Source organism: Camelus bactrianus, chromosome 6 (genome assembly GCF_048773025.1).
Source record: "Camelus bactrianus isolate YW-2024 breed Bactrian camel chromosome 6, ASM4877302v1, whole genome shotgun sequence".
NCBI classification, from domain to species: domain Eukaryota; kingdom Metazoa; phylum Chordata; class Mammalia; order Artiodactyla; family Camelidae; genus Camelus; species Camelus bactrianus.
The window spans coordinates 77,862,296-77,888,374 of NC_133544.1; the positions used below are offsets into that span (position 1 = coordinate 77,862,296).

At 35.8% G+C, this 26,079-nt stretch overlaps 2 protein-coding genes across 4 annotated transcripts in view; both read left to right on the top strand.

Annotated features, from left to right (window-relative positions):
• The first annotated feature begins 345 nt into the window (after positions 1-345).
• CTXN2 (cortexin 2) lies at positions 346-12,577 on the top strand. Its single transcript, XM_010965275.2, has 2 exons — positions 346-3,303; positions 11,228-12,577. Exon 2 carries the CDS (start codon positions 11,285-11,287, stop codon positions 11,528-11,530), a length of 246 nt encoding a protein of 81 aa, XP_010963577.1. The 5' UTR covers positions 346-3,303; positions 11,228-11,284; the 3' UTR covers positions 11,531-12,577.
• A 3,266-nt stretch (positions 12,578-15,843) lies between these two features.
• Positions 15,844-26,079, top strand: part of SLC12A1 (solute carrier family 12 member 1) — a 78,435-nt gene continuing 68,199 nt past the window's right edge. For all 3 annotated transcript variants that reach the window (XM_074366075.1, XM_074366074.1, XM_074366072.1), the window contains exons 1-2: positions 15,844-15,992; positions 17,104-17,726. In XM_074366075.1, coding sequence (XP_074222176.1) covers positions 17,307-17,726 — 420 coding nt within the window. In that variant the 5' untranslated portion in view covers positions 15,844-15,992; positions 17,104-17,306. The remainder of the gene's footprint in view (positions 15,993-17,103; positions 17,727-26,079) is intronic.

Below are 26,079 nucleotides of genomic sequence, written 5' to 3' on the forward strand. Positions count from 1 at the left end.
AAAATTTATTTACTCCATTTCTGATTCCATGAGAATATTTACATAAGGACACATACTAAAACAGATTAAAAGAAAATAATATACCAATATCTGAGCAAACAAAATTGCAGTCATCAAGGCAATAAAGAAAGAACACAAATATAAAGGCCTTAAGTTCTTAAGAAGAGAACAAACACATCACTTACCTTGGGATGATTTAAGTGAAGAGGAGGAGTGTAAGAGTTCAATTCATGAAATTGTTATTGAAAGAAACGTTTTTGGAGGGATGTCACATAAAGAACAGTAAAGGATGTATTGGGCAAGTCTTTAACAACAACCCCATAGCAGATACAGTGCATTGTGGAAGCTGAGGATTGCTCTATGTAGAATACTTGTATATAAGCTGAAAGTGTAACGTCAAAGCATAGTAAAGACAATTCTTTTGAGGGGAGGTCTAAACAATGCCACCCTCATATTTACCTTTGTAATAATTTGAACTGCTGTGAAAACAAATCATAGACAATCCAGACATACTAGTGAATCATGTGTGCTTTAGAAAAGCATTTATATATTTCTTATCTTTCAACAGATTTTTTTAATAAGGATGGGCAGCAAACGTTGGCATGGATCTGAAATACAGGTATTCTGGGTTTTTTCTATTTTGCTATTTTTTGCTATTCTTCATCACTTCTTTGGCAATGGAGAATAAAATATATATTATTAACCTCTGTGCTTCTATAGAACTTCATAGAGATTGCTATGTTGTTTTGCAAAATATCTCATCAAGGGCAGAGACCAAATCTCATATACCCTTGTATCCCAGCATATGGCAAAGGAAGTGGAACATAATTGATTTTTAATCCATTACTCTTTCCTGAATGAGCCACTTTGCAGACTTTCCAGAACATCATTGCTGTTCATATAGCTTGAAAAAGGTCAAGGTCATGCACCAACTAACACCAAGGAACCTAATTTAGAGTCAAAACTTTCCTTTGGCATCAATTCAAAAGCATTAACTGAAAGCACTGTACAACATACAGGTGTGGATTTTTTTTTTTAATCCAGAAAATCATCCAGAAGAAACTTCAAAATCTAAGTGTAAATGTACTATGTCAATGACATGACAGGTCAAATTTCACTCGAATAGTCTGTGAAACAATGACCCTATTCTACTCTCTAAACTTAGTGAGAATTAGATCTGTAACGCCCAGATTTTTAAATCAGTATCATGAGCATTTATTATGGAACCATATTGAAAGTCATAAAATGACAAGTCAAAGTCTCCAATCATGATAACAAATTCTTGGAGTGGGGCTTATGCATCAGTAGTAGAATCATGTAACTTGGTTGTTTTCTTAAGCTTGGCTTGCAAAGAGAATGGGTGATTGCAGATCATAGAGTATGGACATATAGAGTGGAGTTAAGTGTAGAACGTGTCTAGACAATGTCAAATTCAATCAAATTCACAAACAGTTAATATTGTGCAAATAAAATGGTTAACCTTTGAACTTATTTGAATAGAATATTCTTAGAACAGTCTGGAAACAGAATAATAGATGGAATAAAATGACCCCCTTTTCCATACTCTATGAGTGACTGCATTGCCAGAATTTCTAGAACTTTGTTACTTGAAGTGTAGTCCTGAAGCTAGCAACCTCTGGCATCATCTGGGAGGTTGTTAGAAATTCAGAATCTGAGACCCAATCTCATACTTACTGAATGAGAACCTTCATTCTAACAAGATCCCCAGGGGATTCACATGCACATTAAATTTCAAGAAGCACTGTTCTAGCATATAATGTCAAAAAAGGATGTGGCCCTTAGCAAGCTTTAAAAAAAAGTCAGTAAAACCACACCTATGAACATGTCACTGGAAGGAGATACTTCTCCAACTCTCTTCCTTAGTGGGCCTATACTATAGGGTGTTTAATAGTTTTAAATGAAAAAGGATAACTTTTTTTAAAGTATAGTCTGGTACGAACTCAGTTACACATTGCTCATTTTTTAAGACTATGAAATTTCCTAATTTAGTAAATACTCTAAATTAACATAAAGTTTGTTATTGAACTATAACACACTTTACTTATATTTTCAGCATTTTTTATGTGAATGATGACCCAGTTCTGCATCTACACTTTCCCCAACCGCTGAACATTTAATAATTCATAAGGTCAATAACTAAGTTTTTAAGGAATCTACAAGTGCTCGCAAGTCGTAGGTTCTTGATCGCAGTATACAAAGATGAATAGAATTGGAACATTATAACTCAGTTTGGAGAATGGGAAGAGCCCTAAGTAAGGATGAAGGAAGCTTTTTTGTTTGTTTTTGTTTATGTTTTGTTTTGCTTTCAGTATGGTTTAGGTTTGGATTCTATATATTCAACACTGTTTAGATAACGTGCTGCGCAACTACATAGGGGCTTTATCTGAGCGTTCCTGGCTTGGTGTCTTCTAGCTCTTCTATGGGAGCTAAGTCGTACTACGCAATGTTTCAGCACTACGGACAGCGCCTATGCACCTACTCCTAAAAAGGGGAGGGGATCCTCTTGGGTTTGTGTAGGAAAGGCGAAGGGGAGGGGAAAAAATAACTCCAAATAACGCATGCAGCCCCCAGTTAAACAAATACACCGTTCGCTCGAGTCTTTCCCTTGTAGGATGAGAAGAAAGACGAAAGAATTTAGTGCCTACTCTTCGACTGAGACTGCAGTCACCCAGCACAGCAAAATGCCTGCGGCACAGCTACTGATGCAGAGAGGAAAGGAAAACAAGGATTTTTAACAATAAATACATTAACCCCCCACTGCCTTAGAAAGCCATATTGGTGATGAACTCCGATTGCTAACCTGCGGAACGTCATATGAGTGAAAATGAGCCCTTATATTTTTTTTTATTTTTATTTTATTTTTCTCTTTGGCAGAGCTGAGGACTAGATAGAGCCTGTTGCTGCTGTGGCCGATTCCCTCCCCCCTCTCACTCTCCATCTCTTGTCTGTCTCACGTAAACGCGCGGTCAGACGCCCTCACATACGCACACGCGCTCGCGCAAATATTTATACACTGCCACATCGAAGAAATTCATGCACATTTTCCTGCAAATATACTTGAGCGCGCACACGTATTTCGCGGGCGCCCACGTCTTCTCTCACCTACAGTTACAGACTTACACACGTAGGCCAGGAAAGCGCTAACCGCTGTCCTGTGACTGCACGCAGGTTCCCAGGGCACGTCTTTTACATTGTTACTGAAACGATCAACGAACACAGACAAACCTGCCAACACTTAAATCTACTCGCTGGATTTCATCTCCATGGCAACAAGCATGGAAGGTGAGACATCTCTGCTTGCAAAGTAACTTTCTCCCCTTACCCGCCGCATTACTGACAGGATTTCAGTGCAGGTCCAGATAAGAAGCAAGTCTCCTTTTCCTGTATTTCTGAAACTAGGGAGCAGGGAAGGAGGTGAGGAGGGGGGAGAGGGGAAGGAGCCCGCAGGTCTGGTGGGTTCAAATTCTAAAGGAAAAGGAGCCTTAATGTTTCTGCTCCTGCTGCTGACAAAAAGAACAAAGGAAAGAGGAAAGAAAAAAGAGGATGTGTTGTGTGTGTGTGTGTGTGCAGTCAGCTTGCTGAGGCTTCTTCAATAATGTTTTGTAGGAGGTTTCTATACTTCTTCAATTTAATATGTTCAAAGAGAACTGAAGACAAATAAGGCAGAATGATAATCACAGTCTAGGTTTCTCTAGTGAGACATTTTGAGAATTTTCAAATCAGGTTTCCAGTGCTTTTGAGAAAAAGAAGAAAAAAAATGAATGTCAGAGTCTTTGAGGAGTTATCCAGAGATTCTCTTAAGAAGGAATTCTCTTAAAGTTGAAATCTGAAAGGTTGGGATTGGGGTAGGAAGTAGATTCTGGCATATCTCAAGGTTTTAGAGACCTAGGAAGGCCTGGAAATATATGCACTTCATCATGATGAAGACAACTGGGTTTGTAATTTAAGGTTTTCCTTTGATTCCAACATATTCCTTTCCAAATGATTAGCTAGCTCTGTACAGATGTGGCCTCAGTAATGCTTCTTTTCCCTCTTTATTTTTAATAGGATTTAATTAGCTTGATATTTGGTGGGGTGTGTATATATGTGTATGGGAGAATTCATTATTTTTTAAGGTTGGGTTTTACTATATGTCTCATTTCATTAAATTATGAATGGTCATATCATTAGCATTAGAGATTATTATATCCAATGACCAGTATCAAAGTACTTTTTACCTAAAATACCATATTACACTATAATAATTGTTATTTTAGATTTATTGTTTGGAATATTATTAATAGATAAATAAACAGGAGGGGGAAACCTTGTTAATTAAAATCAAATGCAAGAGGTTCTTTTTTAATGGGCATATACTTTTCAATATTGGTTTCTGCAATTGCATATTGTTGCTTGACTAAATAACTATATGCTTCTGAAGATTAAATTTTTATGTCTCCAATCAGTAAACTTACCTCACAGAAGAAAAAACATCACACATAACCTTCATGTATATGAAAGTTTATACAGATCAGGAGCAAAAATTCTGTTATATTTTGCTTCACTACTCTTCACAATGGTATGATTTGGATGACTGGTCATAGCAAGACCTTGTTTATTTACTTATTGGTTACTAACTACAAAGCACCTCAGTGAGATTTGGGCCTACTGGTATCTACAGGGATACCCTTGGCCTGGTCCTATGACTCATCAGCACTTAGAATTCTCAGCTTCTGACAATTGCCATGAAGAGAATGATGTGCTTTCAACTTATTTTCTCATTTCTAAAATACCTAAACACAAATTCCAGTGACTACAGCTTGAGGAAATATTTTATCATTTGCAGTAGTACTACAGAAATACACTTAAATACTTTAGTCATAAAACACATAAACCCTGATATTTAAACTGTACGATGTTGATCATTTTACTCACTTTACCCATTTGTGGCTGAGCATACTTAAAATAACTTTTGCCACACAATTTTACATTTTACTCTTTTTTTGAAAATTAATTTTTTTCTTAACTTTTTTCTCATAAGGGTTTATTTATTCATAGTTTTGTAACTTTATGGTCTAAATTTCTCTCATACTTCCTTCCTTATCTATTTCCTTATAAACAGGATATTAAGATGATGTTTTTCCTCTGAGGTAGGCATTAAAATGTTTTTTTTGGAGAACCTGCTGATTTTTTTTTTTTTTAGCTTCTCTTCCAGGGATTAAAGAAAGTGAAAATATATCTTTTATCTACAGTTGTTAATTTTTAGAAACCTTATTAATTATGAAGAAATCAGTGTCATATCTGAAGAATTCTATTGATTCTTAACAGTATTTTGTTTTTACTTTCATATCATATTATACTCTATATTAATTGAAAGGTACAAAGCTTAGCATACTTAAGTAGCATTTTATTCTCAAAAACATTAGACTCGGTGTTGGAATGAGACAAGTCATTCATTTCACAGAGCAAGTAAAATGGAAAGTTTGGGCAAATATTTGAAAAATTTAGGCCTGAAAATACTTTTAACTGCTACATATATGGCTTAAATTGCTTAAATTTCCAAGAGCCTCCATTTTCTGAACATGTTGTTAGGCAATTGCTTGACTTTACTCATTTGCTTGTGTGGGCACAATGTCTGCAGCAATGGCCAGACCTTATTTTCAACATTTGAATACTACCTTTTCAGGTGTTCTCCCTGGCTTGTAATTTTGTTTTCACCTTTGGGGGAAGATAGAATTTTAAGATGAATATGAAAGTCTAAGTTCTTCCTTTTAAGATGTTAATAAAACATCTGTTCACGTGAACTTCCAGGTCAGGTGTCCCCAATCTAAGTCTGATGCACCTCCCTCTGTCCCATTTAAATACAGGATTTTAGAAGTGTTTCTATTAAATTTCATATTCTGGTTTCAATCCAGAATTCCAGTCATCAGAATTATCTTAATTCTTAATTCTGTGAGCTAACTTACATTTTTCAGCCCAGCTTTGTGTTAAATTTAATAATCATCACTTCAGTGTCTTCAACTTAGTTACTGTTCAGAAACACTGAAGAGGATGTAGATACAGACTTTTGAAAGATGCTATGTTGGAGAGCTGTCTCTATGATTACAGAACACAATATTTATTAGGACACCACAGTGAACTATGAATCTACATAAAAATATTACCCAGGTATATTTCACTACCTTCCCCAAAAAAGATATCATGGGAGACTGTTAAATGCATTGCCATGCTATTTCCCTGATATTCCATGTTAGTAGCAAACTTTCAAAAAAGGAAGTGAATTTGACGTTACTTCTTATTAACCTCATCTTTTAGTCACTTCTTAAATGCTAACAAATTATCTGTTAAAATAATTAATCACAGACTTGTAACAAAGATTCATTCCAAGTTACTGATATATAATTTTCACAATTTCCCACTGCTCTTTCTGAAAATTGAGACATTTGTCTGTCTACGTCCATACCTGGCAGCACTCTCATGGTCAGGTACTTCTCCAAGGTTTTAAGAGGTTTTTGCACAAGCGAGTTATGAATCATCTTATTCTGGGAGTTTTAATTAATCTAATGTGGCTAAACATTATTCTACTACTTTCTTGTCTCCTTTTATTGTTTGATTTTTGGGTCATTTTTATAAAGCATTCTGTATTAGTTAAAAAGGCAAATATAGATGAATTACTTCTGCCTTTTCTTTATCATCTGATATGATTAGGCCATCTTGCACAAATAGGGAGTTTGATCTGTTATTGGTCAATTTCTTTATCTGAATGTATTGTGTATGAAATTCTCTCACCTCAAAGCCTTTGCAATGACTCTTTCCTCAAACTGCAGTGTTCTTCCTCCAGGTATTTTCATGGCTCCCTTCTTGACATCATTCAGGCTTCAGGTCAAATGTCATCTCCCTCGGGAAGCCTTTGCTGATTTCATTAATGAAGAAAACTCCTTTTATTCGCCATCATTCTCTTTCCTCTTAACTTGCCTGCTTTGTTTAATAGCATTTATGACTAACTGATATAATATAGACAGACAGATAGATATTTTTAAAATAATTGAGTCTGTCTCCTCCAACAGATTGTAACACTCATTATGGCAGGTGCACATTGTTATGTAGTTCATCATTATACTCTAGCACCAAGCAGACTTGGTGACACAGAGCAGATATTCAATATAAATAGTTGTTCAAAGAGTAATTAAAATATAACTGCTATATTCATTACTATGTAATATCTTAGTCTCATTCAGCTTCCAGTTTTTGTCCTGCATTTTATTTATATTGGTACCTAAAACAGAGAGCCAAAGAGGGCTTGTAAACTATGTTTAAAGCCACAAGATAACCATTCATCTGTTTTTCCAAGATAGTATAAAAAATGGTGACTTTATTCATTTACTAACAATGGCTCTGTATATCCATTCATTGTTTGTATTCCTACCTGATTCCAAAAGCCTTTGAAGTTTCTTAGCTAAGTAACTTTGAAGTATCTTACCCTTGTTAGCTAAAGGTAACTGGAGTAGCCAAGCAATGAAGAGGGCAGGGACAGAAGAAGGGATAATTATAACAGAAGTTTTAAGCTATCCAAAGTCATTATGACTGAATACAAAATTTAACTCTGTACTTCCTGGTGGTTAATGCCAAAATTATGTGATGCCTACACACCTTTCCTTCGACAACAAAAGGAAACTCACAGGTTGTTAGAAAAGATTTACTTTCTCTACCTTTGAATATTACAAATCATGTGAGTCTTTCTGTGAATGTTATATTAATCACTTATTTTAAAAATCAGAAATACTGAACTCTGAATGAGCTGCTGAATTTTAATATTTATCTTCAAGGCTGATATTTTTGAAATCAAAGTTTTCTTGTTCATTTCATTTTAACTAAATATGTATTCTGATTTTAAAAATTAGATTTTTTAAAACTAGAACTTTGTTCATCAAAAATTATATTCATCAATAAATTTAGTTTAATTCAATTCAAGTGTTTATTGAATACCTACAATATGTCAGGAACTGTGGTAACTACTTGAGAAATAGTTATTTTTCCATTAAAATAGGTAACTCAATTCCAAGATTGTCTAAGACTCTAAGAACAAAACATTATCTGGTATATGTCAGACAAGTTGTAATACAAAGTTTAAGGGATTTAGTATCTCTAACTAGTAAGATAAGTTTTAATTTAATAGTAAAAAATGAGTGTTTTATTGCTACAGGTAGAAAACGTCTCTTTTTGCTTGTTTATTTGGTCAGTTGGTGGGGTTTCTTTTCTTTTTTTTAACATTTTTTATTGATTTATAATCATTTTACAATGTTGTGTCAAATTCCAGTGTTCAGCACAATTTTTCAGTCATACATGGACATATACACACTCATTGTCACATTTTTTTCTCTGTGAGCTACCATAACGTTTTGTGTATATTTCCCTGTGCTATACAGTATAATCTTGTTTATCTATTCTACAATTTTGAAGTCCCAGTCTATCCCTTCCCACCCTCCACCTCCCTGGCAGCCACAAGTCTGTATTCTCTGTCTATGAGTCTATTTCTGTCCTGTATTTACGCTTTGTTTTTGTTTGTTTGTTTGTTTTTTAGATTCCACATATGAGCGATCTCATATGGTATTTTTCTTTCTCTTTCTGGCTTGCTTCGCTTAGAATGACATTCTCCAGGAGCATCCATGTTGCTGCAAATGGTGTTATGTTGTCGATTTTAATAAGAATAACAGAGTGTAGTGGATTAATCACGAGCTAAGTGCAAACTGACTTAAGTCTTCTAATGATTGGTTATGACCCTATGTACGTAGCTACATTATGATTTTTAATAACACATAAATAAATTTAATTAATATCATAACTATACTCAGTTTAGGCTATTTTTTTTTACACGATGGCAAAATAAGCTAGCTTGGAAAATGTACAGATCATTAAAACTATGGAGATGTTTTACCTTTTGTGACATCAAGTTTTGCAGATAGGGTTCCCCAGAAACCAGATTCTGAGACAGAGTTTAGTGTGCAGGATGTATATTAAGTCATGCCCTTGGGCTCAACACCTGCAGAGGAGGGGGGAACTAAGCAAGAGTGGGCAGAATTTGAGCTATGATGAACCAACAACAGCCTCAGGTTACCCCATGGCAAACTCTGGAGCTAGAATGGTTCTTTAGAGTTGTTCCCCTTTGAGTCAGGATGCCCAGGCCTTTTTACTCTCACATGAATCAGTCCTGGAAAACTGTCTGCCGTTGGAAGGGAGGTGATCTTGGGTGAGGCAGCTCTCTGCTATTGAGGCAATCCATGAAAGGAGCTAGCAGCTGAAGATTGTCTGGGGCAACAAGTCATTCACTGCTGGGAATCTGTTTACCGTGTCCACCAGTAAACCAAGTTTATTGCCTCTTCTTACCCATATGTCCCAGAAAATATTCAAATGGTATAGCCTAGCAAGGTCATGGACTTAGTGAAAAAAATAATTCAAGCAAGTTACTTGGCTGAATCAGTCAAATGTTTGGATCAGCATCTCTGTAGAAACATGCTGCTTTTTAGTTTGTCTACTCATTAAATAAATGAACCAGAGAGTGTATGAATCTCAACAAAAGACCTTCAATTGACAAAGCAATAAAATTAGAGATTTGGTCAGGAAAAAAGTTCTAGTTAAGGCCCAAGGTCATGAAGTAATCAGACCAGTCTCCCCTACCTTCTATAGGATAAATAGTATAAGAGCTCAATTTTCAGAAAAATCACTCTAAAAGCACTTAAGTGATCTGAAATTTTTTTTAAAAAAATTAAAATATATTTGCTATACCATACTTAGGGCAGAAAAATGATTTGATGTAAGGAAATACAGTAAATGGGGTTGAACAACATTTCTTTTCCTTTTATTAAACAAAAAAGTGAAATAACCAACATATCCCAGAATGTATTGAATATTTATGACACTTAAGGTTTGAAGAGAGAGCTGTTTTGTAAATCAAATCATTATAAAATACAATACTGTTTGATATTAACTGGTGTGTTAGTTGGTGAACAATTTTGAAAGCTACAAGGCTTGTCCTTATAATTACTCCCTTTCTCCACTCCTTACCTCCCATTCCTTGTCCTGTCTCAGTTGTTTTCGGAAAACTGAATCCAAAAAACCCTGAAGGGTCAGTCATTTTAATAAACATAACTTAAAACTATCGAGAGAAGCAACAACTAAGACAAGGACACCAGCAGCCTGTCAGTCTCAGTTATTGGATGACAAGCTGTTTGGTGACAGTCCTCTCAAGAAGGGCGGCTGTGCATTAGCAACCATTTGATTTAATTATCGAACCTTACTTTTTAATTAATTAATTTAATTAACATCAAGACATCAAATGGAAAAAAATCTACTTTGCTTCAATTCAGCACACACTTTCTGAACACTTTTGCTGTAGTTTTAGAATCTCAATATAGTAGGAGCTTAGAGAGAGCGGGAATCTGGTTGGGAAGGAGTCTGAGGAGCTTGCTTGCAGGTGAATTTCATAGAAAACATGCTGCTTAACTTGGATTTTATGTCTTCGTAGTATGTGAAAGCTAATGAAGATGGTGGGGAGATGGTTAATGGTCCAGAGCTACTGCTGCTTGTTACTTGCAGGCTACTATGTTAGGTACTGCTTTTCTAAACATAATGTTTAAAACACAATTTCTCTGTTTAAGAAATTAACATTTAGTGTATGAAGTGGTAGTAGAAAAGAAAACACAAGAACATAAGTCTAAAAGCTAAGAGGATGAAGAAGAAAGAAGATACTACATCTGTTTAAAAGGATCAGAATTTGTATCAGACAAAATGGCACTGGAGATAGACCTTAAAACATGGACTTTAGAGAGCTTGACCAGCTTACACTTAATAATCATTTATGGTTTTATTGTTATATGCAAAAATGAAATGAAAATTAGATGACAATTTGGGTAAAAGAAGCAGTGAACAAACCATCTCACAATGAATCAAAAGTTTTTAGGTTTAATGATTTAACTATTCCCCTTCATACTTGATTTTATATTTTGTGTCTATAGGTACAGTTTTATGTATCCACAAAGGCAATTCTGTAATTACTACAATAGAAGTAGCATCTCCAACACCAATTTAATCCTGATCCATATCTGATGATGTTTACAAATATCTTGTGAGTTAAGTCAAGAGAGTTTGAAAAATGCCATATTTTATAAAACAATTACCTGCCTGATGCCATATTTGGATAAAACTAAACTGATTCCAATTTTGTATCTAGGCCAAGAGGTGACCTCAGGAGGAATTCTGAAGAGACAAAATGATGTGACAGTGAATAATGAGTAGTACCTACTGTGGCAACTCTTCAGCTAAGATGAGTGTCAACGAAGTATCAGCTTTCTCATTGACTCTAGAGCAAAAAACTGGCTTTGCTTTTGTTGGGATTTTGTGTATCTTCTTGGGACTTCTTATTATCAGATGCTTCAAAATCCTGTTAGACCCATATAGTAGCATGCCTTCCTCTACATGGGAAGATGAAGTTGAAGAGTTTGATAAAGGGACATTTGAATATGCACTTGCCTGAGTGCTCCAGCTTTTCAGTGTTTAGGGTTATATCACTGGAACACATGGTGGACCCAATTGTAATTTCCTTCGGCGTGCTGGAAGAGGCTCATTTCATTCACTGAATTCAATAAATGTGCGTGGCTAATTTATCCACCATGCCCTGTAAATGATAAACCATCGTTGGGGTTTCTTACTTTCCTCTGTCTTCACATCAAGATTTCTAATGAACAAAGCATAAGGATTGCTCCAGCCATACGTATACTATCTTCATTCTTATCTCAATCATCTGCTTTGAATCTCTGTTTCCTTTTCGTGCCAATGAACCACGTTAGAGGCTGCCTGCATCTGCCCCCGTGCAGCACCCAGACATTCTCTCCACATTTCTGATCCTGGTCCCCTTGCTCTAGAGAATTAGGTATCAAAGATAAGGGATCCTCAGTCCAAAGAATAAACATAACATGATTTTCCTAATAATAACCATAGATCAACAATGTTTACAAATGAAAAAGCTAACACACAAACCCTACTAGTAGACACAGGCCATAAAGTTCCTCAGATGTCACAGTTTGGCCGGTCTAGTTCTCCTTCTAGAATCTCTTGCAGTAGAATCCCCTAGCTTGGGATCATACTGAGACTCCCTCCTCCTCCCCTTTTTATAAATAGCATCAACAAGGGAGTTATATCATGACCTAGTGGAAAGCATGCTCTACCAGAAACAAGAAGTCCAGTCTCCACGATGCCACCAGTAGAGCTATCAACTTCGGCCAAGTCATCTTATCTCTTGGATTTCAGTAAGGAAGCTAACCAGAGAATGTTTAATGTCCCTTCTAATTTTAGTGCCCTATGAACTCTACAAATACATCTGGAAACCCAATGATCTGAGATGAATTAGGATTTAAGATGTCATGAAAAGTTTTTCAGTTTAGGAGTCTAAACTCTGAGATTTGAATGTTAGCCAAGAACTAGCATTCTGACCTAGAAGTTACATAAAAAGACCTTAAGTTCCAAATCTGCAAAACAAGGATAAAGAAATCAATCTTAGATATCTTGCAGGAATGTTGGGAGGACCAAGAGACATAAAATGAGTGTAAAAATAATTTGAAAACCAGAAAACAGTGTTTAAGCATACCTTGCTATCATTTATTATCCTTGTTGGTAATTGTTATAGAGATTCTCAAACCTTAAGAAGCAATGGCTAAGTGTAAGTTATTCAACCTCACCAGCATTCATTCTCCTCATTTGACAAATTTAAAAAAATAAAATGATGTAGTTCTAAAAATTTTTCCAGCTACAAAATTCTGACTCTCCATGATTCCCAGATGGAAGATTACACCAGGAAATAAATAAATACAAAAATATTCGTGTCACTTGAGAACACAAAACTGCCAAACATACCAAAAAAAAAAAAAAATGACTACTATCTACTGAAAGTTAGCACTAAGTTAGGTGCTTTCCATTTATTATGCAATTTGATACTCTTAGCAATCCTTTGATTTCAGTACTACTATTTCCATTTTATTATCCCAGTTTCACAGATGAGGAACTGAAACTGAGAGAGATTAAGTAATCTCCCAAGGTCACCCAGCTAGGGAGTGGCTGTATTAGAAATTAAACTTGGGGCAATCTATTGTCAGGGTCATTGTCATTGTTTGTAGATACCATGCTGTATTCCCAGACACTGTCTTCAACACTTTTACATACCTTATAAATACAGTTACTGCTCAGGTCCATGGCATTCCAAAACCAGCTGTCTCAGGGAGATTCCCTGACACTTTTTACATCCTAGTAGATTTAGAACACACCTATGTTGGCTATGGTTCTCCTGAACCAAACTCATACCTCAAGGAGGCTCTTTGAACCCCAGTAGGTACAGGAGTGTCAGTGTGGGACACCTTATAGCCAGTTAGTAATTTGGTCTAAGAGCAGTTCATTAAGCCAAATCAGCTGGGCACACTGAAATTTGTAGATGTCCAGGATGCTAGTCATCTCATTTGTGACCCAGGCTTTAAAGTACATGCTAAGATATATGCTCAAGTACCAGATGTTCCTTTTGTCTCCCAAGGAAGACACCCAACAAGATCCTCCATTTCGGTGACTGGACTTGTTCTGTTAACAAAGCTAGATCTTTATTTCAAAAAGAAAAAAGACCCAAAAACCAAAGACAAGAAAATTACATGACGTATGAGCATTGTTCCTTAAAGCCTAACACCAATAAGCTTTTCAGACATCATCAACTCCACCTTAGTATTACTTCTAGTCTTACTAAAGAGAAGTTGTTTTAACCAAAAATATCTCCATTCATGGCATTTATTCATGGTTTATTGTGTGTCTTAGACTTTTCGGAGGGGGGAAGAGGAGAGGAAAGAGAGATTAGAACCTGTATTTGCAGAGTTAGAAACAATATAAGATATAAAGGACAGTTACAGCATGGAGAACAAGGAGATTTCATGAAATGGACAAGAAAAAAGACAGAGGAGAGTACCTCCTAACAGTCTCCCCCGTTACCTTACCCTCCTGTCCGAAAGGCCTTTCAAGGCTGGGTTTATGGACAGTGTAATTTCATCCGTATTCCCCAAACCACCTCCCGTCTGCTCCAGGATGTCTGAATCCCCTTCCTTAATAGAGAACAAACACTTTTATTTCACAGTTAGAGATACAAGGCTTAGAACGAAAATGTCTGGTTGATGTAAGACTAAGACCAAAATCAATTCACACTACACTGTAGTCAGGCAGTCAGTCAGCAAGGAAAAAGGAAATAGACGGCTGTCAGAGGCATTTATAGTCTTTGGCAGAGGAAAAGGGTTGAGGAATACATGGGGGGGGGGGAGGTGCTCCTGGAAGAGGGCCGGCCTTGAGAGAATAGCTGAAGGGAGGCTCGAGGTAGCAGAAATAACTACAAGTAGGTTCACAGTTCCTGTCCAAGGCCGGTAAACAGGACTGCGTCCCAGCCTCATCTTAGTTGATCTAAATAACCAGCCTCACCCAAGTAAGTCTGAAATGCAGCTACCCCATATGCCTGTTATATGGGAAGTCAGTATCCTTTGTTGAACAGATAAATGCCTTGTACCAGTGGCCTTTAAGAGCAAAATGAGTTAAAGGCATATACTTGTAATACTGTCTCAATTTCTGAAAAAGACTCATAAAATTAGCCTGACTGATCAGCATGATGTTTACCTGACTAAGAGCCTCTAAGGGATTTTACTTAGGTACCTCCAGACCCCTTTCCACAATCTGGTATCTGCTCACCAACCTACCTTTTCCCCTATTATTAAAATATTAAAGGCATTATACCTATCCCAATCTCTAATTATTCACCCGAGAAACCTGGATATGACCATGTAAAAATCACCAGTAAATTGTAAATATTGTCAAAATAGTAAAAAGCAAGCACTAAGTTCAGAATGGTGCTTTCTAAAATTAATACATTAACCCCATACACAAACTAACTCATTTAACTCTCGCAATAAGTCTACAACAGAGTATTATTCACAACTGCATTTTACAGATGAGAAAGTTCAGACACAAAGAGACTGAGTAACTTGCCAGAGTTCACATAGATAGGATGTGGCAGAGCCGGGATGTGAATCAAGCACACTGACTCCAGAGACTTGCTCCTAAGCTCTATATTACACCACAACTGGGCGGCTCAGGCAACTGGAAATCACTTGAATAGTTTCTGGTCAGACACGAGGTGGATTCATGCAATCATCCCAACTGAAAACCAACGACAGATCCTGCTCAGAGGAACTGTTCGTGCTGTCTTAATCACCACCTCACAGATGTGAGCAAAACCTTTCCCTCAACAAAACTCAAAAACCAGGTTTGATAAAAATGTTTTGCCAGGTGGAGGGGAAAAGGTCGTTGAGCAGTGCCACTGGGAAACTTACCCCATAGTTTGATTCCTGCTTGAAACAGTTTTCCCATGAAGTAGAAATATTTTTAGTAAATCATTGATCCTACTCTCAATCTGCTCACTTGCCATGCAGAGAAGAATCCATATCGTATCTACTGTAAGCAAGGTGAAAAATCTCAAATACCATTTCTAATGATAGAGTCTAGAAATTTTCTCCGGAGAAAATTTCTATTTTGCTGCACACACGAAGCGATAGGAGGTCACTAGGAATCACGTGAAATGTGATGGCAGGATTCAGTTTATTTAGCCTCAAACAACTGAAGCACCGCTCATATTTTGTTGGATGATGGCTGTTGAGCAATCCAACTCCCCTAATGAATTCAAGAAACTTCGACTTCCTGTCTAAAAGGGTTAATGGTTTACTCCTAGTTACTAGTTGATGATGTGCTAATGACTGGGCGTGGCCTACAGTATTATTCCAGGCCAATCATTGCTCAGTCATCTCTTTCAAGGAAGGTTCTAACCAATGAGAAGAAGCCTAAGGTTTGGGGCTGAAAGCTAAGTGCTGCATATATGCCTGAGTGGTGCTGAAGCAGGTCATGCTTCCTGGGAAGAAGGCTCCTGGGTGGTAAGTTACACATCTCTGGGCAGGGTAAAAATCATTCTTAGTATTATGTCACAAAGTAGATTCTAAGGAGTGGAGTAAAAGCTAGGGCTATGAAGAGAAGTTAGATGTTCTATAAAAACTAAGGAGGTAATAGCTTCACTTACAATTCCCCCAAGAAAGATTATTTGAGAGTTGAAGGTGATTTTTTAATTCAAAGGAATAGCTTTAATATCTGCAGGAGGGAGAGAAGTTTTTGTTTGTATTTATCTATCTTTCTAGAACTTTCTTTGAAAAGCCAAATTTTAAGGAATCAATGAAGATAAATTATTCTAATGAAAGAATGTTTTAAGATGGGCTTATACTGTGGGTTGTGAAAATGATTATGTAGTCTATCTCACAGTCAAATGTAAATCTCTCAATGAAGATTGAGAGTATTTCATTAAAGGGAATCAGTAGAGCATGATTATTCTACATAAACATAGCATAAAACTTTATTAAGGACACAGATTTATTTCCCTTACTCTGAATATTCCTATTGTTTTTTAAGTTTCCATAATAGCATTTGTTAAACAATGTATGAACAAATGAAATGTTTTGAAGACTAGTAAAAGATCCAGGAATTCACAAAGACATCTTTTTGACAGGATATATTTTTATGAACTGACAAGAATGTATTTTTTAGACTTTTAAAAAATATTTTTAAATGTATTCATTATACAGTATGTATTAATATCAATCACAAAATACTCTGCAGTTTCAACATTTAGTATTGTCAATGAACTGTGTTTCAGGCTGAGAGCATTCTCATCAGCTCTTACTGTATTCGACTGGTAGTGTTATATCCTTTCTAAAGTCATATTGAATCCGACTGCACTGAGTACAAGTAAATACTACAAACACAGGTAACATTTTAATGACTCCATTGGAAATTCTGTTTGCTGAAGCAGGTCCCCAGTTATTTATTATGGGACCTAATTGCTCAGGTAACTAAGTTTCCTAGACAGGTAACTTTTAATGAAATGAATTTTAAATTGTACGTCTTATGAAAGAAAACTGTTTCCTCATACCCCCAACCCTACTTAAATCTATTTATATTACTTGGAACAAATTTAATTTTCTGTTTTAATGACAGCTTTGAAGACCATTGTGAAGACTGTGTAGGAGACAATACATCGAGAATCTTTTTATTGAGTTCTTCTAGAACAAAAGCCAGGAGCTCCCTAATGTAAACACATTAGTCTTTGTTTTGAGGAGGAAATACATAGTTTGTTTTTTTTTTAACAACCATAAAGTAGACAGCTTAGCCCCCACTAAAAAAAAAACCCATTTTGGAAGATGTCACTGAACAACTCTTCCAATGTATTTCTGGATTCCATGCCCAGTAATACCAATCGCTTTCAAGTTAATGTCATAAGTGAGAGCCATGAGAGCAGTGCAGCCGTGAATGACAACACCGATCCACCGCATTATGAGGAAACCTCTTTTGGGGATGAAGCCCAGAACAGATTCAGAATCAGCTTTCGGCCTGGGAATCAGCAGTGCTATGACAGTTTCCTCCAAAATGGAGAAACCGCTAAGACAGATGCCAGTTTTCATGCTTATGATTCTCACACAAACACGTACTACCTACAAACCTTTGGCCACAACACCGTGGATGCTGTCCCCAAGATCGAGTATTACCGCAATACCGGCAGCATTAGTGGGCCCAAGGTCAACCGACCCAGCCTGCTGGAGATTCACGAGCAACTTGCAAAGGTAAGGTTAAGGGTGCAGGCAAGTGTCCTCCCTTACTCCTTCTGGTGATTTCCCGCTCCTTAAGAACACAGCAAATGTAAAAGTGTCCTGTGATGAAGTCTGTTCCAAACCGTCCATCTTACTTACACAACTGTCCCTTGTTCCCAATACACAAAATACACAAATGTATTTCACAAATGTTTTCTGACTGAGAACAAAGAACTGAAGAATTAATTCTGAAAGTTAGGCAATATGTGGTATCTTGTTTACAATTAGGGTCAATTCACACTTGGTTAAATATGTCAAACTAAATACTAAGATGGTTTCACCTTAGTATGAATGCTTCCACCACAGCTGTTAAAAAAAAAATCACTGATGCTTGCTGTAGTTACTAATACTGTGATACCAGCCTTTAGTGCACATGGGTATTTTTTATATTCTTTAAAGAGAGAGAAGAGATTTATAACATTCAGCATTTTATCCCTTCCTCTTCAAAACTTTGCCTGAGGTTCCTGAAGGCACTTAAGCATATAAAAGTAACTCAATTAAATTTAAATACAGAAGCAGCAGAAGTGGCTGAACTTTTCATTATTTAAGGAATATAGCAAGGGTTCCCAAGTCTGCTAGAAGCATGAGGCAGCACTTTTAGAGCAAATCATTTATAAGCTTAGTAGATTTCTTCTTCCGTAACTTGCTCTAAAATATGTTGATGCACTTTCTTTTCCTGCTTCTCTGGAATACAGTTTGGAATGAATAGTATTCTTTATGGAATAAAATTACTTGCTAAGAAGAATAATTAGTTGTCATATATCTAATGCAGTGTACCCTTGCCCAGGTTTTAAGGTAAGGGAAAAAAAAAGAAAAAGATTGGAACAACTCCTTTCATATTCATTCATTCAACAATTTTTTAATTAAACGATCACCTACTCTGGGGATTCTAGGAATACTGCTCTCATGAAAGACGCTAATAAAGGTGAAAGGCTCCCTTTACTTTCAGCTCATCCTTCTTTCCACAAGAAAACTCATCTCCCTATCCTCTTCCCCTTGGCTGCTCAGGGTCCCTGACCACTAGAGACTGAGCGACTTCCTGAGAAGGAGCCATGCCCTGCTCCCTTAGTCCTTCTCCCCACCAAACCTTACTTGTGCCATGGAATTTATCAGCAACACTGTGCTAAATGGCTGCTGTCTTTAGAGATATAAGGTTTAGATTTTATCTGGGATATTTGGTGCCTAAATCTAAAGAAATTAGGCATGTAGTGATTTCAGACAAAATGGGAGCCCCCAGGAAGATTTTTGAGAAGGGGGGCAATTTAAAGCTCTTGAAGTCAGACTGAAGTGTCACTTTCCTTTTCTATGTGAGAGGAGAAAGAAAAGGGAGACAGTAAAGAGGGGAAAGAAAGGTGAGAGAAGAGGGCACAAAGAGTTTCCCAGATGTGGGAAGGGCAGAAAGAGAAATTTAGAGCATTATTAAAGAGATCTCAATTTATTCTGAAGAAGTAAAGCAAGCTGAAGCCCTCTTAACAAAAGACCTGAAATTGTATCCCACGAAAGAAAATAGAATTTTAACTCTATTAAAAAGGAAATGGTGTAAACTCACATTGTTCTTAGGACTGATATTCTAGAGAGAGAAAAGTAGCTGATTTATAATTTCTAAAGCTATGACTTATATAAATCTTTATACGAGGGGAGAAAGCTCTGACGACCCTGTTGTTAGAAAGCCATCTGAATGACCACTCAGGAGGAATGCAATGGCTGTATTTGACAGATTCAATGGCTGTTTGGAATATCAGATTATTTTTGAAAAGATAAAGTGAAACTAAGGGCTTAACTTTGACTTACAGTATTTTTTTCCCTCGGATAAAAGGGAATGGCAAATTAAAAACATTTAAAATTAGGTTTAGTCTCCACTTCATGAATAATCAGTCTGAACAAGAATAGTTACTCTTTTTATGAATTTGACCTGCATTTTTCTAGGGTACTTCACTTTGATTAAATCCTGTAGAACTATCCACATAACTAAATTGGGGGCAGAATCCAAATATACCCATGGAACCTACACTGGGCACATTCCTACAGCCAGGGCCATTCCAGTGTCACTGGAGTTGTGAGCACTATTCCTCGTGCTCTACTTCTGTGCTCTCCTTCAGACATTAACAATCTGGGCCTTCTTCAGTTCGTCTCTTTCTTTCTTGCTAGTGAACTTGAGTCTGCTGTTCCCCCTGCTCTCCCCCCAACTCCCAAATAAAAGATGATGACCTGCAGTATAATGTAGCGATGATGCCATGTCCTTGTGGCCCTTGACAATTTTATGGTAGCTCCTCAAATCACAACTAGAAATGATCCAAAGAACAAACACTACATAATAACACCCAGACATGTCACTGATCTTACATGCATAAAATGATCAATAATAGTGCTTACTTAAATAATTTAAAAGTAGAAAATAATTAATACAGTGCAACTTAGGAGATATTTTTTGTGCCCCTGATTATCATGCTTTAAAAGCCATAAAGGAATGGTACATTCATACTAAACAGCAGAACATATTTAGTCAGAAATCAGTTGGATTTTGTGCAAATCCTGGTTATAACTCCCAAGTCGAAGAAAAATTACATGACAAGCTTGTCCTAATAGGTAAAATAAAAAACAGATTTGAAAGATATTATTTTAAGTCTCTACCTTAAGTGAAACACGAGAAGTGATAGATATCGACAGAATTTGTAATCCCAATGATTTGAGATCATAGTAAGGAAATCCTTTTCGTTTTCTATGTAGTAAAGAGCTAAATGCCTACACTGGTGGCCGTGAATTACGGATTTCTGAAAACTCTAGTTAAAAGCAAGAAAAAAATGACTCCATTCCCTTACTTGCTCTGCAGTTCTGTATAAGCTATATAACTTCGATTGCTCTTGCAGGATACTTGTGGATATTAGAGTTTAAATGCATAAAGTCTAGTACATTGCCTATACTTGGGTAGAAACTCAGTAAATGATTGTTGATGATGATGATAATTTTTATTTAAACTTTTATATAAAAAGTAAAATGCACACTGAAAAAATATTTAACAAGTACTAAAAATATATATACTGAAATGGCTCTTACCTAAAGTAAATCTTCAGTTACTCTCTCCGAGGAAATCATTACTGACAGTTTGTTATAAATTCTTCTAGAAATTTCCTATGCTTTACAAACATATATGTATATTCCTATCTGTCTAACTTTCTGTCTGTATTCTTTTTTCAAACAAGTATTGGGACATATTTTATAATGTTGCCCTGCACTCTGCTGTTTTCATTAAACAATACACATTATAGATCTTTCTGTATCAAACATGCACAATGATTATTAGACATCTGGCAAAGAGTAGTCTAGTACTTCTATTTTGTAAAAATAATTCTTTTAGTATCCAGCCTAATTCTTGTGCCCATCTTTTCATACACAATTCCTAACTACAGGGCTAATCAAAATGGAATTCCCTTTTAGCCTTACTAACCACCATTGTTGTTAGCATTTCTGAACAATACAATTGCAATACAATACAATACAATACAAAGGACTGAGGAAAATATATAGCCTTTCTATTTAAGTTAATGCTCTGATGTCATTGAAATAAACTGTCTATGAAAAGTATAAAATACTATAAAAATTAAGATGTAAATATTATTATTTTTAACAAAGCCAGCTCTATAGAAACTAAAACAAAAACAATGCATGACTTCATATTTGGGTCTTTAGGCTGTTAACAACTAAGAATAATTTGTAAGTAAAAGCATTAAGGGTGACCCAGGGTAACAATACAAAATTTTTATTGAGAATTTTTTTGCATGTCAGACATGGTGCTCAAACTTGACAAATTTTCATTTATTTCTATGACAACCCTTCAAGGCAGGTACTATTATTATTGCTATTTTATAGATGGGGAAAGTTTTATAAAACATTATGCATCTTTAAGAAGAGAAAATAAAGACTAAAAGAAGTCCATAAACTTCCAAGGTCAAGAAGCCAAGGTCACATGGCTAATAAGTTGAACCCACATCTGCCTGACTCCAGAGTTCTAGCTCTTTATCAGTATTTCCCATCTTCAGCCTACTCTCCACAGCACTTGGCCTCAGCTCATTCGACGGCTATAGAAAATGGTGGAACTCAGGCACAAATTAGAGATCTCAACTCAGTCATGATGGGCTAGCAGGAGATTCCAATTCCTTCCTGGTTTCGGGGACTGTGCCAGGAGATCATGTTGCTTCTGCTACAGAATTAATTGTAGGTCTCAGTCATTTTCATTGTCATTATCAAAAGCATTTATTAGCCATTTATTTATAAGAACTATTGTATAAAATAAGTTAAAGGGATTTGACTTCTGCTTTCTGGAATTTTATAAGTCAAATGCCATTGTTATGGATAAAAATAAGGGACATGGAGTCAAGTTAACAAACGTTAAACCACATAAATCAATGTATAAATGCTTATCTTCTGTAAAAGGACAAACAAAAATCTGCAAATGCTTTCTCTAGAAAGTAATCTTTTCTAAAGTGTTTCAAAGTTCAAATTTGGAACTTTAGCATTCAAATTGGGGATATCTAAAATTATAAATAATCACTAACCTAACAACAGCCAGATAAAATAGACCTTAAAACTAAGGCAATAAGTGCTTTGAACGCCAGTGGTGACCAGAAGCCACCCCTAAAATATTTATTGGAATGAAACTCTGCAACTAAAGATTCATTTTAATACTTGTTAGAGTTTCTTAGTACCCAAGGCCAGTTCCCCTGGGAGCTTGCACTATTAAAATAATCTGTGGAAACAAAATTAAAAATGATTAATTTCCCATTATAAGTAGTTCAGTGATAGGTAGTGAGTAGAATGGGAGTTCCCTTAAAGGTACACTTGGAAAATGTTACAAAACTTTTAATTTTATTATACATAGCTACCTTTTGGCCTAAGCTACCAAAAATACAAGTGAATTTGTGTGTGAGATATCTGTTTTCAGATATAGTAAAAATACTGTGATTATAAAGTGTGACCATTGGTGGCGTGGTATATAGGAACTTTTAAACAAGAAAAAATCCCTTTCATTTTTCTTACTTAAAATGGTCCCCTTTATCACAAAGGGATAGAAACGTATAAACACAATAATATTGATCAATGAGATACAGAAAAAATGATTAGAATCATGTATTTTTCATTCTTAAATGAACCTTAGGAATTACCTGGTCCTTACTGGGATTCGCTTTAAAATTATCTAGTGGCAGGGGTGTGAGAATAATATTGGCTATATGCTGGTAACTGTTGAAGCTGCGTGATGGGTACATGAGATACACTATTCTCCCTACTATTGCATGGGTTTAAATATTTCAATAATGAAAGAAACTTTAAAACAATGGGGAGGGAATCATCAGGCCTAAATATTGATGGAACTATTCCTCATTGATGGCCTAAGATTTCCACCATTCTGAGATTAAAGGTTGAAAACTTGAAAACATGTATAGTAGCAAATACTATCCTGTTAGAACTTAAAGAATAAACATATGGATTTTTTTTCTTTGATGATAGCTAGAAAGGCATTTGTCATTTTTCTGGGGTCTGAAAAATTACATATTTTATATTCAATAAAATCACTTAATCTTTCATCATCTATAATAAATCCACTAGGAATTCACTTAAATTGCATGTGATTGAAGATTTACTAGTTTATTAACATTGGAGGGGAGAAGGTCTTTTATCAAATGGACTTTCTTTTTCTTTGTCTCCTTCTTTCTTTCTTTTTCCTTCTTTCTTTCTACATACTTTATTTTACCTTCTCTGAATAATTTATGCACAGGTAAAACTCTTGGTAAATAAATAATCATTCCCTAAAGCTATGCAATTTAAAATGCATTTATGAAAGGTTGTGGGTCATCATTTATGGTAATGGAGTGTGAACAAACAAATTAAATCAAAGTATGAAGGAAAAAACTGGTTTCAGGCAGCAATCATAAAACTTTAAGTCTTTGAAACTTTGGTCCCTAGAACATGTACCAGTCAGGAGTCTGCCAGCCACTGGTTACAGCTCACAACCATGAAGTCCCCACAAACCCTCCACCTGAAGTCTTTGATGATAAGTTAACTTTATAATTGCTATTTGGGCTTACAAGGAAGGTATTTATTAAAGAGTGGAACCAAGTTTTGCTTTATCATGTTAGAAGAGGAAGATGGCAAACACTGAAAAATTATTTTGCCTTAGAGTAAACTACTTCAAAGTAAGATTTTCAGAAAGTCCATTGGTTTTTTCCTCATTGGCAGTATCCAGGAAAGGTTAAGCGACTTGCTGGAGGACAAGCTCTGAATTAATTGCACAGCCAAAAGTAGATTCCAAGTCTCCTAGTTTACACGGTGCAGTGATTTTTCCACTCCCACATGAAAGCAAGCAATAGAAATGAATTCTGGACTTACAAATTTACTATCAGACCTTTATAGTCAATGGAAGAAATATACATTAGAGGGGTTTTTCCCCTCTATGTTATAAATATATTTAAAACTTTGAAACTGTGGCAGGTTGAACATACTTACCTAAGAGAGAGTTGAAGATCTTACAGTGACTCTATTTTTGAATACTTTACAAAATTATTGCCTTACCAATTTCTATATATAATGATCTCCCTGACATGCCCTCAATGAATATTATTTTTGCTTCACATTGTGATGTCCTAGTGATAAACTGAAGAACTGTTAAACTGTGACCAGAAGGGCATCCATCAGACAGAAATGTTCATTTACAGGAAAATTTTAAATATCCTATTCACCCTATTGTCTACTTTGTAAGATTTTTAAAAAATAGTCATTGATATACTCATTAATCCAGATCTAAGGGTCACAGTTACCATCAGAGTTCATCTAAGAGGAGAGCAATTTCCTGGACCAAATCCTCAAGCTCAGGTTTAATCAGAAAACATGGGTTTTATTCCCAAGATTGCCTTTAAAAAGCAAGTGACTACAATTCTGTTTCATAGGCTCCCCAATTAACCCAGAAAAAGGAAATTGCCTTCTCCCTGACTGAGTAGTCGCTGATGATCTGGCCATGGGATCATGATTAACTAAAATACTGACAATTTAAAGAGTTTTTCTCAAATCACGTCCAATAAATGAATCTCCTAACCAAGTAATCTCTTCAACATTCATGAACATTTTAACACATTCCTCAATTCCTTGCTCTTATTGATTTCTCCACTTATGCAAAATGAAAGTTACGTTTGACCCATACAGCTGCCTTATGAGTACAGAATCTTTTCAGAGAAAAATAGAATTTTTAATTGACTGGAGAACAAACTTGAATGTTTCTCACCCATCTGTAACTGACTGTATTGTACAAACATGTGGCATCCAACGTGATAGCCCTAGCCACATGTGGCTATTAGCACTTGACATGTGGATAGTATAGCAGGGAGGGTATAACTCAATGGTAGAGCTCATGCTTGGCGTGTAGAAGGTCCTGGGTTCAACCCCCAGTACCACCATTAAAAATTTTTTTTAAATCTCTCTTTAAAAAAAGAAATGTGGCTAGTACAAATTGAGATGTGCTGTCAGTATAAAATACACGCTGGATTTCAAAGACATAGTATAAAATAAAAGAACGAAAAATGTCTCAATAATTTTATATTGACTATGTGTTGAAAAGATATTTTACACAGATCTATAAAGTAAAGGATCTAATTAAAAGTCTGTAAAAGGATATAATTAAAAGTCCTTCCTGCAATTCATTAGCCACTACTGCTAATGAATATTTACATTGCAAATATTAGAAATATAATATTCTATAAAATTTAAGTATATTTTTAAATGTAAGAATCTATATCTGAACCCAAGTTATTTCACTAATTTCTTTTTACTTTTTTCAGTGTAACTACTGGAAATTTTTGAATTACATGCGTGATTTGCACTTGTGCTGGTAGAGATCATCAGTCTCTGTCCAGCTAGTTCAGCCTCAGTACCGATGGACTTTGTTTATCCGTATCTTACACTGATACGAATGTATGATGGCAGCTTTCAATTATCTGTGCAAATAGGGCCTGAGGACGTTTAAGATTAAGATATTTCTCCGGTAATTCAAAACTAAATTTTAACTATTCATTTCAGTTGCCTTGGCCATTCGTTTTTTTTCATAAGGCTGTCAGAAAATAAGATGATCTGGCTTGGGATTCATTCCTTTTCTATCCCTTGTTTAATGTGGCCTGCATAGAGGAAACAATGAGAAATGGAATACCCAAGAGAGAAGGAAGAGAAAACAAATAGGAGGCCAGAATGGATGAGAACCTTGGTCATCTGCTTTTAAGTGATAGAGATCAGGTGGCCTTCAAGTCCACTTTGTGGATTCCATACTGTTTGCTGGCATTGAGAAGTA

Coding starts and splice junctions, on each gene's coding strand:
- CTXN2 (XM_010965275.2), top strand. CDS start 11,285: ATGAGTAGTACCTACTGTGGCAACTCTTCAGCTAAGATGAGTGTCAAC.